The following is an 18,082-nucleotide window of genomic DNA, read 5'->3' on the forward strand; positions in this document are numbered from 1 at the left end:
AACAAGAGAGCGAAAAATCAAGCTAACAAAGCGCGAGTTTTCAAGTGAGGAAACGTGTGTGCTCGTCTATTCCAGCGAAAAGCGCTCACCACATCCGGTTGAAACAAAAAGAACCTTCTTCCCGTGAAGGAAAAAATATACAAAAAGAGAACGGAATTGGTCTGCCGGCGCTCAGCCATGATGGGATGTCAGAATGAGCGGGGGAAGGAACAGAAGAAGAAAGAAAGAAAGGAAAGTGAGGTGGGATGGCGAGGGGGCAGGCGGTCACGCGCGGCTAACAGCGCGGTTCGGATGAAAAGCACACAAAAGTGCGGGACCGGCCTCTCGTAAAACAAGGGGCAGAAAGTAAAGCAGAAAGCAAGAGAATGAACTGCGCGAAGTGGAGGACGGGTAAAAGTCCGGCAAGTGTCGCTTCAGGCCCTCCTCTTCTCCCCAGGTAGCTTCTTCCTTTTCCCTCTCTTTCCTCCTCCCGCTTTCCCCCTTGCCGATTTTTCTGCTCGGACCCCCGTTGGCGCCCTCGGTTCGCAAGTGGTCCGCGTCAAATCGTCCGGGGAACTCGGGAGCGCGAGGTCGCTCACACCGCAACACCCGTCGCAACCAGACACGCCGGAACAACCGAACACAGGCGTGTCGGGCATTTGGTCTAGAAGACCACCGTCCAGTGAACGCCCGCACTGAAGGGTTTATTTCACTCAATCCAGTGTTTGTATCTTTAACCTCGACGTTTTACCTCGAAGTGCATACGACGACGATCACGGCTGTTGCTGTTCGACGATCGAAGATACCGATATCGATTCGACGACTTTGAAGCTCTGAAGTGAAACGAGAGCTCCGGAACTTGTGGTGTAGAAACCGTGCTGCTGCTCTGAGGAACTGGGACTGGGGCTTGACAAGGTTCAACCACCTTATCGAAGAAGATTTACCGAAGACAGCACTAGCTGCCAGGCACTGCAGGTGGCTGGTAGCGGGTGTAATGATTTGCGTCCAAGACACGTCTTGGATAGCTAGACGACTGGCAGGCTACGCCAACGCTGCGGCTCCTCAAGATCCAAACTAGACACCGGAAGGTCGAAGCACCGGCTTTCTGGAGCGGACCGCACCGAAATGGCCTGCCTTGGAGTGTCCTTGTCAAGAAGGCACACAGGTGTCGGAGGAGCCTTGTTTGTTATCGGTAAGATTGTTTGATCTCTTTTACTCCGAAATCCGGACATTAGAGAGGCTGTTCAATAAGGCTTGTCCACTGTGCTGTAACTTGTTTAGTACGTAATGGGAGCGAAAGATGCTGCCTTTCAATTACAGTTTGAAATGTCGTCTTCCCTAGGAGCACGCCACTATTTCCCGCCAATTGCATTCATAAGAACCTGTTGCTTTACTCTAATGGTGGCATAGCGGTTTGAGCATCCACCCCTTATGCGGGAGCTGCGCGGTGCGATCCTCAGAGCTGTTGGGTGCCCACCGGTTTCCAATGGGTACAAAGTTTTTCTCTGTCTTGGTGCTCGGCTTCTGGCGGGAAATTGCTTCGGAAAGGCGACTTTGACCGAACCTTGTGCAGATCAAACATATTAGCCATGGTGCCTTTTGATCAACTTGCCCTTGTGGCAATCAAATAAAAAAAAGTTATCATCGTCGTTATTCAACAAGTGGCGAAACATCTCTGCTACCCTAGCACTAATCCTTGCTTGCCATCATAGAAAAATGAAAGGGGTTGCCCGTACTCATCCATCTTGGAGAAAGGACCTCGCGCCAAGATGAAGAAACATCTGAAGTGATGAGCAGTTGCCAGAAGCAATTATCTTTAATTACCCTACTAATTACTCACAATGCGTTAAGATTGGCTTATTACTCTTTAACGGAGAAACTACAGCAGTTCAGGAAATTTTCATCATACATGCAAATGGCATCGTTCTGGCCCCTAGTTCTTGGCGAATGCAACCTCGCCCTGCCTACTGGTAGCCGTCCTGGTTTGCGTAGCTGGTAGAGAGACTGTTGCGGACCACGGCGAGTTGTTCAACTGGGAAGATTTTGAAAAACAGTGAAATAAGTAATTACTCCCTTAATTGACATTCTCTAAATGGAACGGTTTCACAAGAACACTAATAGTCCATGTCCTCATAAATAGTCAAAGGCAACTTTTGAAAATTGAAGTCCCTGCTGTTTAATGGCCCTACCGTTACTTTTTTTCTTGCTCCCAGGAGTGATGCTCATTGGCCTTTCGGCGGTGGACGGTGCTAAGGGAGTCACTATCCTGGACTGCATAAGACAGGAGATTCCAGCAACGGTGAGGCGCGCATGCTAGTGTAACTATTCAGTCGTTTTAAATAGCGAGCACTACGCATGCGAGCTGAATGTTTTACATTCATGAGAGCGGCTCAAGTGACTCCATAAAAGCGGACTCGAGATACGAACGGAGTCTATATCACAAATTCTATTATGATGTTACGCGCGAGTTTGTTATCATCCCTGCCTATATACCGTACCTCCAGCAGCACGAACCATGGAAAGACCACCACCTATCCTCCGCATGCCCGCACATCTGTCCATTTTTTTGCACGCTCTGCGAAAGACTTGCCCGGCCACGTCGTGCTCCGTACTGACCCATCGCTATTCAGATCATTAATCGAAGCAGTGTTCTGGCCTGTAACCCACTCCATCATGTAATACCCCTTCGATGAGGCCTTTGAGGTAGTATTAAATAAATAAATAAATAAATAAATAAACAAATAAATAAATAAATAAATAAATAAATAAATAAATAAATAAATACAGGTCTACGGCTAGCACACGTCTCGGGATGAGACATTCTAGAAGAATTCCCACCGGATTGCCGCATTTACACCGGATTTGATAAAAGAATTTACTTCATCACGTTTGGGTTGTCGTGTGGAAGTCAGGTTGACTGGACTAAAAGCATTGTGCTTTAGTATATGTTTTAATGCATCACGTAAGCACTGAGTGTGGACCACATGGACAGAGGTGTTCCAGTTCTATTGAAATCTGGAACAACTGTATTGAAAGTGCAGCCTCAGCGTTTTTGCCACTGTCAGTGAGCAAGTTAGCAGTCAGCCTTGTGGCAATACGTGCACGCTTCGTCCTATCCTTTCTTCTTCTGCTAGTTTGTCTTGTGGTGCTACAACATAATGTACCCCTACCAACGCGCCCAAATTTCCCTCATTTTTTGGCGATACTTTTCCCGAGTTCGGCGATAGTGCGGTAGACGGTTATTGTGGGTGTTTGTGTGCGTGGTGGCGCGGATCTGGTAAATCACATATATTTGCCTAGAACTCTCGCATTTAATTATTATTTAAGGTCCGTTACGGTGCAGCAGTTGCCAGGAGAATAGCAGCAAGGTCAGCACCACCCATAGCTTACAACTACCTTAACCTCAACCTCGCAGGCACCCAGGGCTAGTTTTCTCATTCATACGGGGCGTTTACGTAAACCCAGCAAAAGGTGGTTGGGTTGGTTTGTCGAGGTGATATCTGTCTGCCGTGTTCAGTAACGCTGTAAAGTACGGTTGATCGATCGTCTCATTGGTCTGGCACTTGAAAAATGAAAATTGGCTTTTAGGAAAGGAAATGGCGCAGTATCTGTCTCACATATCTCGGTGGACACCTGAACCGCGCCGTAAGGGAAGGGATAAAGGTGGGAGTGACAGAAGAAAGGTAGAGGGGCCGTAATGGAGAGCTCCGGAATAATTTAGACCACCTGGGGATCTTTAACGTGCACTGACATCGCACAGCACGCGGACGCCTTCCTCCTTCCTCCATAGCTTACTGGCTATTAAGTATTAGTTACAATCGGTCACAAGATAGACCTTACAGAGTACAGAAGCCAGCAGTTCGCATAGGTAGCGGGACCGCTGGGGTATTCTTCTACTACATTAGAGATTGATTGAAAACATCTTTATTTGCTGAATATTCTTAGAACATGTGGGTGGGTCGCCTGGCACGGTAGTCCGCTGGTTATTGCTGCTGCGCTGGCCCTCCCCACCAGCCAGTGCTGACGGTCAGGATCATCGCTCAGCAGAAGAGCCTCCCACTGCTCCTCTGAGGGGTTTGAATGGGGTCAACTAAGGGATTAAATTTGCATGCCCGCACCATGTGGTAGAGGTTAGCTACCTCTCCACAGTGTGATACGGCGAGCTCAGCTGACGGCAGCATCCAGCGGAGCCCTGGAATAGGGGCAACCCACCGTTGCGGATGGACTCATCTGACCGCATAAAAAGCACTTGTGCTAGAGCAAAACAAAGTTTATCCTATCCTATCCTATCCTATCCTATCCTATCCTATCCTATCCTATCCTATCCTATCCTATCCTATCCTATCCTATCCTATCCTATCCTATCCTATCCTATCCTATCCTATCCTATCCTATCCTATCCTATCCTATCCTATCCTATCCTATCCTATCCTATCCTATCCTATCCTATCCTATCCTATCCTATCCTATCCTATCCTATCCTATCCTATCCTATCCTATCCTATCCTATCCTATCCTATCCTATCCTATCCTATCCTATCCTATCCTATCCTATCCTATCCTATCCTATCCTATCCTATCCTATCCTATCCTATCCTATCCTATCCTATCCTATCCTATCCACAGTGTGGGCTCTGCGGAGAGTATAGTGTAGGGTACCATTGGTGTAACTTAGCTGTCGTTGGGTATGTATTGGTTTGTAGTCTCCTAATGTAGTCTCTTCTACTACATTAGACAAACTCTGCGTGCAAACCACGAGGCTCAACTACACTTCAAGATTCGTCCTCGAGCGTAGCGTCTTTTGCTCGCAGTCTGTCATCTTATCAGAGCCGTTAGTTGGGTAAAGAGTTTTCGCCAGACACGTAAGGGCGTCGACAAAGTTTGTAACCGTAAGAAGCCACGGTCAAATCGAAATCATGCACAAGCGTCACGAAAAACTGTCAGCCGTGCAAAGAGAAAAATGCGCATTCTTTGCAGGATTTTTTCACTGTTTTCGACTGAAAAAATTACGTTAGCTACCTTAGCATGGAACACACAAAAATGAAGCTAAAAAAATGTACCATTTGATAGTATGCATTTCAAGTGGAAATATCGGGCAGTGATGTGAAATTTTATTTGTCTAATACAAAATTTCGGAAAATTATTGAATATATTTGTGGTGCTAGATTTATATTGAGAAAGTCAAAAGTATTTCCGAGAATTTCTGAGACATACAAATGTTTTGCTTGTTTCATTATTCTAAGGCTCGCAGCTACTAATAGCGTTCGAAAAAATTGTCGCGACGGCAAAAAAAAAAGTCGACAAAACTGGGGGGGGGTTTCTGAGGTGACAGCTTTCCACACTCAATAAGAAAAGTTGTGCAGCGCGCTCTTCAATCCTGCATCAAAATTCACCGAATTATAGTAGACCTGCAAATTAAGTTTATTTCTCGGACTACACAATTGACAGCGCAACAAATTAGTGAGTATATTATGGCAGCAGTGAAATAGCTCACAGTGCCTATGAGTCACCGGTTACTCATGCTCAATGGACGCGTTACGTAAAGAGCTAAGCGGTACTTCCCTTGGGGCCGCCATCGGGCCGAGTATGCGTGACCGGAAGCGCACCGGCTACTTCTCAATTTTGGCCGCGGTCAAATTTCCTTCATCTCCAATCCAAAGCTTTGTTCTTGTGAAGCTTTCGCGCTTTCACAATTTGGTCCGTGACTGAAGGAGCGAACAATGCGTCGGAAGCAAGGAGCACACTTGCATTTATCCACAAAGATAAAGCTATTATTATGGCATGAAGGCGACTAAACAGAAAGGCCTAATTCCATTTACCTAACTGAGGCAAGGGTGTATGTGTGTTGTTCCCCTGTTGCTTTCGCTTGTACTTTTTCTAGTGTTTTTATTTAGTTTTCCCGCAACCCAGTTTTTACAACTAAACTTTATTTACGTTTTAATCTTGAAGCCTGTCGCTTCCGTGCTGATGCTCTTCTTTAAAGCGGCAGTATTTTATATGGCAACCACAACTGTAACACACCACCGTTTTTGAGTTAATATTTACTGGAATAACTTGAATAACAACATAACTTGAATAACACGAACGACGGAGCTTTTGCTAGCAACCAAGTCAAGAATAACTCTACGCGACTTTAGAGCGCACAAACATGCTCGATGTAGGATTGTACACAACAGTTCTTAACTGAGAACTTGCGCACACCGAAGAAAAAAAAAAACGAAAATAGCTTTCTCAAATCAACATAGAAAACAGTTCTTGGAATGTTGAAAAAATGGAAACCTTAAGCCCAACGCCTTTTTGCTTCCCTAGTTACACCTTCCCCCAGAGTACTGCGTGTGGAGGCTTTCTGCTGCATGTATAAAAAAGGGGCCGCTCTGTGCTTTCACTTCATATTTAAACAGCATAAAAGCAAATATTCTTTTCGACGTCACCTTAATGGCGTGCTGTTGTACGGGGAGAAAGTAATTAAATAGCGCACGGTGCTCAGCTAGTTGGTTCACTTGTAACTGCACTGACACGTAAACTGGCTGTCAGCGATCTGTTTATTTTTATGGGTGCCTTATTGTAGCGCTGTTGTGGCGTAGTTAACTTAACGAGGACATCGATCGTTACCTGCACGCTTGCCTTGAGTGTTGTGAAAAGGGCCTCCTGCTTAATAATTAGCGAGAACAAATGCCTACATGTATTTCGAGTCGGTACAACATCCCCCCCCCCCCCCCCCCCCTCACACATGTAGGCATGCACTTTTTCCTTTCTTCTTACGAGATAGGATTGGTTGCTGTTAATCCTCCCACTACGTGAGAATTCTGCCTCTCAAACAACCCGACAGCGCCATGAATTCCGCGAAAGCACGTCGAGGCATTGGGCTTGCAGCTACCCTACCTGCTTCAATGCGGGAGGGATAGCGCAGCCCCGAGCTACTTCGTTAAAGTAATAGGCCGACCACTTGCATCGTGCGGAGTGCCTATGATGTTTAGATTGTTGCACACGTTCCAACACGCACTAGAGGCGCGTTTTGGTGAGCGTGAAAGGCAAGTGTCCAAGAAAAGTGCTTCCCTGTATAATCCGGGCCGTACTGTGAGCTGGTTGAAAAAGAAGGCGTGTTTGTGAACTGCGAGATGTTGGGACAGACATCGGTTAACCAACTATGCAGCAGCAAATGACATTTGACTCTTTGTGCTCTGGCCGCACGTTCCGTAACGTCAAACCGTGCACTGATGAAAGAAAAGAACGGAAAGCATTCCTTGTCTTTATTCAAATCTCAACCAGCCTAGAGCGCACACTGCAGATCAAAATGACGGAACGCTTCCACTTGGAAGTTGTACCTTGTGCGTTTGTCACGTACGCCGTGCCTACTTAAATATGCTGCTTTTAGTCCAGTCTTGTATTCTGAAGAACAATCACGAAGAGCAGACGGAACGCCTATCTAGCTATGTGGAAAAGTTGGTCGGTATCAGAAGTTGGATTGTTTCAAAAAATAAAGGTGAACGTGTAAAAGAGTTTTCTTCGCGGCAAGCAAGTCGTCGTGAAACATTAATTAATGTTTAAATTTGTAATTTACTTTCGAGGTAGCTATATTTCTAGTATTTCAATATCAACTGTTCCCATCCTGGCGTAAGTATACATTCCGTTTAGAAGGGTTAAAATCTGCCACGCTCAATATGACTTGCAACACGTTCGGGGTCACAACCCTTTGGCTCGCACTTTATAGTAAATCAATGGCCCTTCACACATACTATCTGGTTTGCACAAACAGTCAGTCTACTCTGTTCTTTGCATCAACGGCGCATATATTTGCAACACTACTGGGCTTGCCCTTCTTCCAGAACTGGGTTTTTCCTGAAGACCCGTGCGTTGCACATCATAGTGTGCGCGAGAGTACGTTTGTTGTCATGTATTCCAAGAGACAAAGATTGGACAGACGAGTAGCCATGAATATTGTCCGTTTATTTCATCGATATGAAACCTAGCATACTCTCAAGAGACCAGAACCAACCCCGGCAGTAACTGACTGTAACAGGCATGTCAAGTGCTTTTGCGAAGCTAAAATATGCATACCTAGAAATTCTGGACGAGCGCCTTTTTAATGGAAATTCGTTTACGAACATAGTTTTTTCATATATCGTAACATTACACTGTAATAATCAATACATCCGCAGATCTCCAGGCGGCTTGAATTTTTTGTCATTAACGTTTTTGCTGCGGTCAAAAACGTTCCCGCTTGCTTTTATATGGCAGTCTTAACTACTCGATGCGAGCGGTGGTCAAACTTTAAAAGAAAGACTTTGCTACGCACTAGAAGAATGGACCATTATCTTCGATATTTCCGTAGCAGTATCCTTACAGTATTCCACTGCTGTCTCAAAACTAAAATTGATGTTCAAGAATCCCGGAATCGAACATAAATTTCGTAGTGAGGAAGCCAGCCGCTTTTTGTTCATAACTTTTCCGACTGCGTGGCGTTTTTTGCCGTTAATGGCGCAGCGAAAGAAGGGAAGCTAATTTGTGGCGGAAAAGAAAAACATATTCGTTTATATGTCCTCACGAAGACCAGAAGGCAACTTTTCTTTCCGCTAAGCTTACTGAAAGAAACATTCCAGCGTCTTTGACCGATCTGTGGTATTCTGCATCGACAACACTTGTAGCACCTTCTGGTGTAGTGCTTGCTTCTCATTTGTGGTCGAAATTTGCTTCGATTTGCTTCTATCCAACCGGTGTTTCCCAACGGGTTAAGGGTATTGCGCCGGACACAATGCGTTTTTTTTTTGTACCCTTCCTGGGAAAATGTCCGATTAACACTGACAGCCAAGTATTGTAACTACAGCCCTGTCCTGCAAAGTTTGCGCTTTTCGCATTAAGCACTTGTGAGAAATCGCGAGCTCCTAATACGCAATTCAGCTGCCGCGTTGGTTGTAGTGACTCATGAGTGACTGCCTGGGATCTGCTCAACAATAGTTAACAAGTTAATGCACTAACTAAAAGTGATTTATTGCTGCTACTTTCGTTTGCCCAGGTTTCTCCAAAGTTCCAAGAGTGCGTTGACAACGTAACCATTGGGAGCTTCTACAAATTCATGACCGTAAGTAAAGCTTCCGTTTATCATTGAAATTCTGCAGCATTCATTCGGGCTGCATGGGTAACAGCCTTGATCGCGACCTATCTACGTTTTCTTTCAACCACATGCAGGGTTTGCAATGCATCCTGAGGCTCGCGAATGCAGTAAGTACTTCGAACGACTCCCTTTGTTATCGAACACGTCGCATAGAATCAAGGGGCTCCAAACAGCTCAAATATATAACAAAGCTAAGGTTTGGTGATGTTTGTGCATACTGGTCTTCTTTGGAAGTATCCGCGCGAAATGCAGTGATCGCAGTAAGATGTGCCTACGAATTGTCCTTCGAGAGTCCTTACCTACAAACCAACTTTAAGAAGTATGCATCGACGTCCTAGTGGCCGCCATTTTGTGTTGCATGTAGCATGGCGTGAGGCTGTCGGCATATCTAATCGGCTTATTAGGGATAGCTCCGGCTTGCATTGCCGAAGACGCGCGGTGCACCACAAAATGGCGTTTCTGACATCACGTGAATCCGCGAGAAAGCTGTCCACAGTTGGACGCGTAATGAGGAACCTTTCTCGTCCCACAGATTCGGCCGGATCGCTTTGTCGACACCGCGCTGCTGTTCTCGGCAGTGGGGGACTTCAAGGGTACCCGGTTCGAGCTTGCAGTCGACAAGTGCGCCTCGCCGCCCATGCTGGTACGTGCACTCGCCGCCATATTTTACGATGAGCTACTGCGCGAAAAGGGGGACGGGGAGAAGTCTGGTGCTATAGCTCTGGCGGATGTCGGCTGGTGGCTTTCTTAGAAAATGTGAAAAGAAATCGTACTGCTTCCAGCGAAGCAGTCGTGCACGGAACGTCAGCCAAAGTCGCTTGCCCAAAACTCAGCTTGAAGTTAACAAACTCTTGAGCTACAAGGTGGTGGGCGCTGCGTGTTTGCACTTGAAATGCGATGGAAAAGCGAGCAGCTTTGGAGATCCATCGCACAGCGACGGTTTTTTTTCTGGCCATCCTATGTATGGGGTTTGCTAACCAGGCACTGCCTGCTTAAATTTTCTGCCTTTTATTATTTTCTCTTTCTGAAATCGTAATAAGTCACTGAAGTTTCGACGCGCAGACGAAAAAAAAAAAAACTCGACAGATTCGCGTCATAAACGGGATAAAATGTTTTGTCGTAACGACAGGTCTTTTTGTTGTCTTGCAGTATTTTTCTGTAGCAATGTAATATTTCCTGTAGTACTTTTCTGTAGTCTGCTGTTCTATAGTACTTTTCTGCAGTAACTACATCAACTTTTGTTGTTAGTATAAAAACTTGTACTGTTGCTACAAGTTCACGGGCAAGAACATTAAAATACGTTGTGATAACAGAACATTTTCTGGGGCCGTTTTCCATAACCTGTCTATTTTGTCCAGTTGCCCATTCGGTCGTCTGTTAGTGGTCAATGAGATATAACCGCGGTTTTCAAGCGTCGTTGGTCAAGAACCCAACTACTGTGTGGCTGGCGCCAGGGCGTCACCAATGGTTGCGATTTGTAGGCAATGGTGACGTCCTGTCGCCAGTGGTGAGATCCGGTCACCTGCTGTTGACAGAGCGCTGCGATACACCTCACCATTGGCTGAACATCACAGCCAATGGTTATGACAGGTCGCCAGCCACCCAACGGTCGGGTCGCTTCCCAGAGACGTTTGAAAGCCGCGGGTATATCTCATTGACCACTGACCGAGGACTAAAGGGACAAACGGACAAAATAGACAGGCTATGGAATACGGCCCTTGCTGAGTTTTTCGACTAGGTGGTAAATATTACTCATGTTCGCAAAAATTCGCTTATGTGATGTTTAAGTTGACACTTGTAAGAATTAAGTTGGTTTGCCGCCGAGCATATTTAATTCTATCGCGAAGTTTTCGCTGGGTCTTATAATCGTCGTCATCTTACCGGTGGCACTACCATTTCTTGTGCCACCTGACTTCGCCCGAGACAGCTGAGGTTGGTCAATACCGCCAGGTGACGCAGATATCATAATTTGTATTGACGAAAGATTTGTTAAAACACCGGAATTGCACGTTTGACTACCTTTTTCATGGCGCCGCCCACTATTTTACTGATTTCATAGCTCATATTTAGTGGATTAGTCGTTTTTATGCATGTTTTGTCCCAGGCGTCCACGACATTGTGAGTATTGTGACATTGTGACGTTGTCCATATTTAGTACTCTTTTTTTTTGTCTCCTGCTTCACTCCGTAGGCAATCAAGTTCACCACCTGCCTTTTCACTCGATTTCAGGAGGTGAGTAAGCTCTGTTTTGTCTTCCCAGCAAAAGGCGATGCAGTTGAGCAGCGCTGCGCGCATATTTGCGTGCGCAGTTTGTGCCCAGCCCGAGTTCTTTTATCCAATCAGTTACGAAGCTGCTAAACAAATATGAAGGAAGGTTAGAGGCAAGCAGACGCAAGTGCCACCTATGATGTAGACAGTGGGCTACTAGTGGTACTATGATGCAGGTGGTGCCGTGCAATCTGCAAGGCCCCAAGCGGTGCGACAGTCTGATTGCCTTTGGGTTTTGGATTTTTCATGATGTTAGATTTCAATTGATTGATGCACGAGGAGTTCCGCTTCTGCACAATGAAAGAGCTTTTGTCCTCAGCGACCATAGCCTATTGGCTACAAAACAATTTGCACAAAAAATTATGGCGTGTTGCCGTAAAAGACGCCTGTAAGTGCTACTAAGGTAGAATGCTTCTGCTGCAATGTTCATCTGTAACTCCCTGACTTCAATTGCCTATTTCCTCCCTGCTCGCAGGTTTGCAAAACGAGAGTGAAGAAACCAGGATAGTGTTTCCTGACGATTGGTGTCACGTGCGTTGCGATCTTCGTGGCGCATGCTCTTCGAAGCAAGGATGGAAGTGGCAGGGCATGTTCTTCGTGAAGAGAGATGCTGCGCATCGCAAGACGGCGGGGGATATGTCACTCAGCACCTAAGATGTCTGTAGTGTGTAGACATCGCTTGCGACGATCGCATAGTTGTTGACGTCTAGATGCCTTTTTTATTGTCGAAAGAAACCATCGAAAAGAAACAGGCAGTAGTGCCGTCTTTGCACCCAACGTCGCGCCTTGTAGAGCACACGGCATCTAAGAATGGCTTGTCTCACTAGTTGTGTAGGGCTCGTAGATCTTGGCGTAGTCTTCTGAGCACAATTACATTCGAAGTTGATGATAATCGTGACGTTTGGAGTGTTGTTAGGTGACCAGGTGGGTAGCGGACGGATAGAGGGATGAGGTAGTTAGCCTCACCGCGTAGATGAATAAAATGATCTCCACTCAAACAGGCAGTACACGTAAAAGCCGTTGCGGGTGCGAATATTTAATTAGGGCAGTAAACTCGCCGCTATCTCCTCGTTTTTTCCTTCTGATTTAAGCCGCAGAAATTTTCTTAAGGTTAGGCCTCATCGGCGTTCGTCTGCGCTCAGTTTGTCACATTTTAGCACGATGCGTCAAAACCAACTGTAAAACTTGCAATTCACGGCTTAGTGATTAAGCCACAAAATTTCGGTGATATGGGCAAAGTCTGACACGAAGGTGTCTGCCGTCACCACGAGTTCGTCTGTAGTACGTGCAGAGGGCGTGGCCAAAAGTACAGGTCATCATGATCACAAGTTGCTCAAGCGGAGGGCTTGTAGCCTGTCTGAATCTATCACCCAACTGTCTCGATGTGTCATAGTTAGGCCCTCGTGTTGTGTTGTATTTTGCAGCAACTTCGAATTCGAAAAAGCTCGACATAGTGAAACATTTTTGTGAATGATACTCCATTGTCGCATCAGCACAGATCAGACGCTATGCTGCTGGAGTCCGGACAGGCTGAAACGAACCTTCACGTTGAAGTTAAATAGGCGCAAAAGCAAACTAATCTATAAAAAGCGACACTGGTCACGCAAGAATGTATGCAATGCGAAACATTAATTTGCCTTTATTACTCACACCGTATCCTTTCTCCCTCCTGGGTGGACTATTATATGTTATATGAGCTCTTCGGAATGTTTTGTTTTTGTGTTTAATCAGCGGCTGTGCTTGTTCTTGCAGTGAGCAGCTGAATATAAATGCTGACTGCCTTTTGTGGTGTTGGTGGTTACTCATTGATCTCTACGTATATTCCTCAGCATTTTCTGTATGGTCAGCACAGTGCGAGGCAATGTCATCGTTTGTTTGTTATCGTGCAAAATGTACGTGGGCCGTTATAACGGGCCTTATTTAAGACGTATAAGTTATTTCGCATACCCCCATTTTTAATTTCCCTTCAGTTTATGTTTTCAGTACTTCCATCACGTTTTGTTTCATCTACTTATACACGCAAACACATTGATCTCAGTTATGTCTCTTAAATGGACGCACGTATATGTATGTATACAGGGTACATTGTACTTTTCCGTTAAGGATATTCCAAGGGCGTCTTGCGCCTGACAGAAGGCGAGCATTTGCATCAGTACGAGAGGTTTTAGATGTCATATTAAGGCAAGCGCAGCAGGGGTCGGTAGAACGTTACGTGGACGGCTGAGATTAAGAAGTTTACGTGTGTAGGGAGGCCGCAGCTGGCGCAGGACAGGTTTAACTAGAAAGATATGGTAGATGCCATTGTTCTCCTGTGGGTGTAGTAAGGCTGATTCTGATGATGATGATGATGAAGGTCTCTGAACTAGTATCTCGCACTTCGTTCACGCAGTACCAGGTACAAGATGGCGTGAGCTGTGGTTTTATGCAGGACTTTGCCCTGCAGTGGGCGTAGTAAAGCTGATTCTGATGATGATGATGATGATGAAGATTTCTGAGCTGGCATCTCGTACTTCGTTTACGCAGTACCAGGCACAAGATGGCGTCAGCTGTGCTTGTATGCCTTCTCGACTTCTGCAGTGCCTTGCAGCGGATGTCATGTCGTAAGATTTAGTATTTTCTTGTACTTTACCTTTGTTCGTCTAAAATGCAGCGTGGCGCTTGCAAATTGTCAAAATTATATGCACTGTAACATAGGCGGCAAAAAATAGCGCCTAGACGATATTGTATCTGCGGGGTGAATTTAACAGTAACTAGGATAACGTCACGAATCACAGTAAGTGGCAGGTTAGTTTTCAGCGAGGGGTTCTTCGTGAAGAACTTGCACACATTGACGTTTGCTGCCTTGTCAGTAATAGCCTGAATATCACTAGGCGGTGAGAGCTTGTCTGGCGTCAGTGTGAAAGCATTGAAATGAACGTTGGAAATAAATGCTGCTTGTCCCATATCGTGTCCTTTATTTATTCGGGATACACAAATCATGGACCAGCTGCACAAAGCTATGCTGAGTGCTATTTCTCCGTAAAACACATACGGCGCAAGTGTAAGGGCTTTGCTTGTGCGCTAACATCAGGAGTTTCTGGATGTGTTTCGTCTGCTAGTACGTGCATCTCCTCGGGAGCCGCTATACTTTTAACAGTAGAAGTCACTGCCGGATTAATTGCGCATACAGGCACAATATACATGGCTCTTTCGCTTGATCGATGTTTCCGACAGTAGGGGTGATGGTTGGGAGGTAAGGGAGAGCACTATTACTGCCTTAGACAAGGTGTATAATTGGGCCGGTAACTATAAGGATTCCTGATTTAAATAATTTAGCGTAAAGGACAGGTACACTGAAAGCACAACACAGGACTGGCGCCAACTAGCATCTAAGTTTGCTGTCAAGCCACCCGTATTTGCGCAGTCAACACGTAACTATATCTTAAGGAAAGCAGACACACAGGCTCCTTATTATTTGACATCATGCCAAGGCACGAAAAAAGAAAGGATACTGTTCTTTACGATAAAGCCATGTAAATTACGAACATGTTCCGACTAGCCAAAACCAATGTAGTACTATAACAATTTTGTTTAACCTAGACTACTATTATAACGCAGGCAATGGACCTTGATCTGTTTTAAGTGCTCAGCTTCTGCAAAAACGTAAAGACGTGCAATACTAGTACTTCCTGTGCGGGCTAGATACTTCGGCGCACGTGTTCTCCGCTCAATCATTGGCCGTGACTGGATGACCAAGCGAGCGTAGTGCAACTCAGACCGCACGGGATACCTTTCAACCGACCGGTATGCATCAGGTGTATTAAATGCAAAGGCTGCAGACCCGCTATCACGCGTTTCCTACGTACGTCTCATGTTTAGCAGTCCAACAGCCAGGCGTGTTATAACCTCGATTACCCCGTTTCCTGCTAACGCGTACCATTCTAATTAGATGCAACCACTGCACTGCAATCACGCTGAACGTCAGGGTGGCCAGCGCTCTGCATATCGCTGTTACTTCCAGCATAGGCCAGTCAGCTTTTACTGGAATTAAATAGCACTTCCCTAGCCAAACTCCGCACGCGCAAGACATCCCTAGGCAAGCTTTGCCTCTGCGGGTGGTGTCCGAGGCTCATTTGCATGGCAATATAGACGGAACACACACTCCCAGAAATTGGGGTTCGCCAGCGCGACTCCTGCGCATGTCTGGTCGTTTCTTTGCTACCCTAGGGCTTGATTCTGAATGCGCCACTTGACGCCACTGCGGCTATCATATCTAGACGCGTCACCAGCGAAGGGGCGGCTTCGTTCTACCCCCAGCAGCTAACTGGGGAAGAAGAAAATAATAACCAATCTAGTAGGCTGCAGAAAAGCACTTGGCTTATGTTTCTCGAGGGGATTCGCGCGTACTGTCAGTCACGCCCCTCTAATCTGGCGGCGCACTCGACTTGATTGCCCCTGTTTGCTTTGCGACACCACGTGTCACTGTTCAAGCTAGAGTGGACAAATCGGTGCATAGGCGGACGAACGCGAGAGGCATTCAGCGAATCGCAATGAGCTCGTTTTCGCCGGTGTACGTCTCATTTTGTCCGGCCACAGGCTTCGGAGAACCGAACCGAAGCGCAGCAAAGCTGCAGTCAGCCTTCAGCCTTCAGAAGGGCTGTGAAGGCGTTGCGGAGCGGTTGCTGGGTCGTCGCCATAGCTGAGAGAAAGAGTCGTTGTGCTGGAGAGGCTTTCGCAAGATTAATAGCTGCATCGAATGGCGCTGGAAGGCCTGTTGACCTTTCTGCAACAGGAAGTGAGTGGAGATAGATAAATTACTTTCGACGATATTAGATATATCTATATTTGGTAGTCCGATATATATCTAGAGAGGAAACTACGATGATGAAACATGTCTGTGGTGACTCGTCAGGAACTTTTCCGCATTGCGGTTGATGACGACTTCATTACGACGAAGCTGACTGGCTGCTGGTTTTGAGGAGGTTAACGTTCCAAAGCGACTCAGGCTATGAGGGACGCCGTAGTGAAGGGTTCCGGAAATTTCGACCACCGGGGTTTTTTTAATGTGCACGGACATCGCAGAGTACATGGGGCTCCAGAATTTTGCCGCCATTGAAATTCGACCGCTGCGGCCGGGATCGAACCCACGTCTTTCGGGCCAATAGCCGGGCGCCATAACCACTGAGCCACCGTGGCGGCTCTGAAAGTCTGCGTTTCATAAATGGTTTGCAGGATATCATATTACACTACTCATGGCTTGATGAAAAAAATGTCAGAGAATGTTTATAGCATTAAATTAAATGCGAGAGCATGGGATTTTTTTTTGCAAAGGCTGTTTTTACTGATTTTACATGTATCAATGACTGAACTGAGGCACACACGTGAGGGCTGATTCAATTTTCTGTATTTTTTAGCGGGCACGCGAAAAACGATTTTGCTCGGGTCACAACTTTCGGATTAGTGTTACGTACAATATGAAGGTGAGTGGGCATGCTGCGCTTAGCAGTTCTATAGTGAGCCAGGCGACTGTTTTTTTATTCCTGAATAACGATTTGATTCACAGGTGTACGTTACGGGGACGCGTCCCCGCTCCTGCTTGGCTGGAAGAAGCTGTAGCACCGCAGAAATTGTGTGATTACTGTGTTTCCGTTATACCTTTGACAGACGGGCAACGGAGATAGCGCTTAGGGCAGCTGCATCACTTTGTTGGAACCATTCGCAAAGCCCTCACGCGGCATGCTTCAGAGACCACCGCTGGAGAACTTGCTCGTTTAGAAGCGAGTTCGATGTGCTCACTTCACTCGGTGCGAGCTTAATCTTGATACCAGTGTTTCGGGGTTAGTCAATGTGCTTGAATTCCGGAAGTGGTACTAAATTTCCGTACACTTCATTTTATTTCACTGGGTTAAAATGATTCTCGAATTAGCGCGCTGGTGTGAAATAATGTATCTTACGATTTCTCACTCCCACTTGGGGGATGCAGTTCGTTTCTACACTTGAATGTTTGCATTTGATTGCGTCAATAAAGCTGCTTCAATGCATGTATAAAATAAGGCCCTTCATAAACACGATTCCAAAGATGTAAATTCAGTAATTTTGTCCATCAACTGTTCTGCCTATTTTCTTCGACATTTCTTCCTCTAGACTGTTGCTTTTCTCTTGGTAGCGCCGCGACGCCAGACCGCAATCTCAAGAGACGAAGTACACTCGCTAAACCGACACTAGGCTTGTCCTGATATGACCTGACCGAAGATTGAGCTTGTGGCTGTGAGCGAGTATCGTGTCATTTTTCAGCCACTAGTAGTAACAAGCTTGCCGAATGTGTCTAAGATCTCTCTAGGACAATTAATACATGCTATTAAAACTCTCCAGCTGTAATTAAGAAAATATAACAAGCTGTCTCTGAGATTTACGTAGAAGATAAGTGAGGTTACAAAAAGGTATTCAGTGTGTGGGAGGGCGTTAGGTGGGCAGATGAAATCAAGGGCTGAATTGCGTAACGCTCTCAAACCGAAGACAGCCTTAGGACAGCCTCAAAGTCTCATTCTTGTTGGTCAGCGTTGTTCACGGTCAGGGTGTGGTCAGGGCTGACCAATAGGAGTGGGGCTCTGAGTCCGTTTTGAGATTGCCTTCAGTATGACAGCGTTACGTAATTCGGCCCCAGGAGATGTGCTTCGATAGGAAGGCAGCTGCTAGAGCAGGGCTGATTTATTTGGAGGGCAGTTGATTTCGGCTGGCTGATGA

At 46.1% G+C, this 18,082-nt stretch overlaps 1 protein-coding gene across 1 annotated transcript; it reads left to right on the plus strand.

Moving 5' to 3' along the window:
• Nucleotides 1–541: 541 nt before the first annotated feature.
• Nucleotides 542–14,303, plus strand: LOC149359473 (uncharacterized). The gene is made up of 7 exons (XM_089571683.1): nucleotides 542–1,171; nucleotides 2,193–2,278; nucleotides 8,993–9,058; nucleotides 9,166–9,198; nucleotides 9,624–9,734; nucleotides 11,282–11,323; nucleotides 11,835–14,303. Exons 1-7 carry the CDS (start codon nucleotides 1,105–1,107, stop codon nucleotides 11,865–11,867), a joined length of 438 nt encoding a protein of 145 aa, XP_089427809.1. The 5' UTR covers nucleotides 542–1,104; the 3' UTR covers nucleotides 11,868–14,303.
• The last annotated feature ends 3,779 nt before the right edge of the window (nucleotides 14,304–18,082 follow it).

The sequence above is a fragment of the Amblyomma mixtum genome, chromosome 2, assembly GCF_055824585.1.
Source record: "Amblyomma mixtum isolate Tamu chromosome 2, ASM5582458v1, whole genome shotgun sequence".
In the NCBI taxonomy this organism is placed as follows: domain Eukaryota; kingdom Metazoa; phylum Arthropoda; class Arachnida; order Ixodida; family Ixodidae; genus Amblyomma; species Amblyomma mixtum.

Bases quoted from the DNA above. Each gene is read 5' to 3' on its own strand.
- LOC149359473 (XM_089571683.1), top strand. From the start codon at position 1,105: ATGGCCTGCCTTGGAGTGTCCTTGTCAAGAAGGCACACAGGTGTCGGA. The intron at 1,172-2,192 runs GTAAGATTGTTT...TCTTGCTCCCAG, and splicing joins AGGAGCCTTGTTTGTTATCG to GAGTGATGCTCATTGGCCTT. The intron at 11,324-11,834 runs GTGAGTAAGCTC...CCCTGCTCGCAG, and splicing joins TTTTCACTCGATTTCAGGAG to GTTTGCAAAACGAGAGTGAA.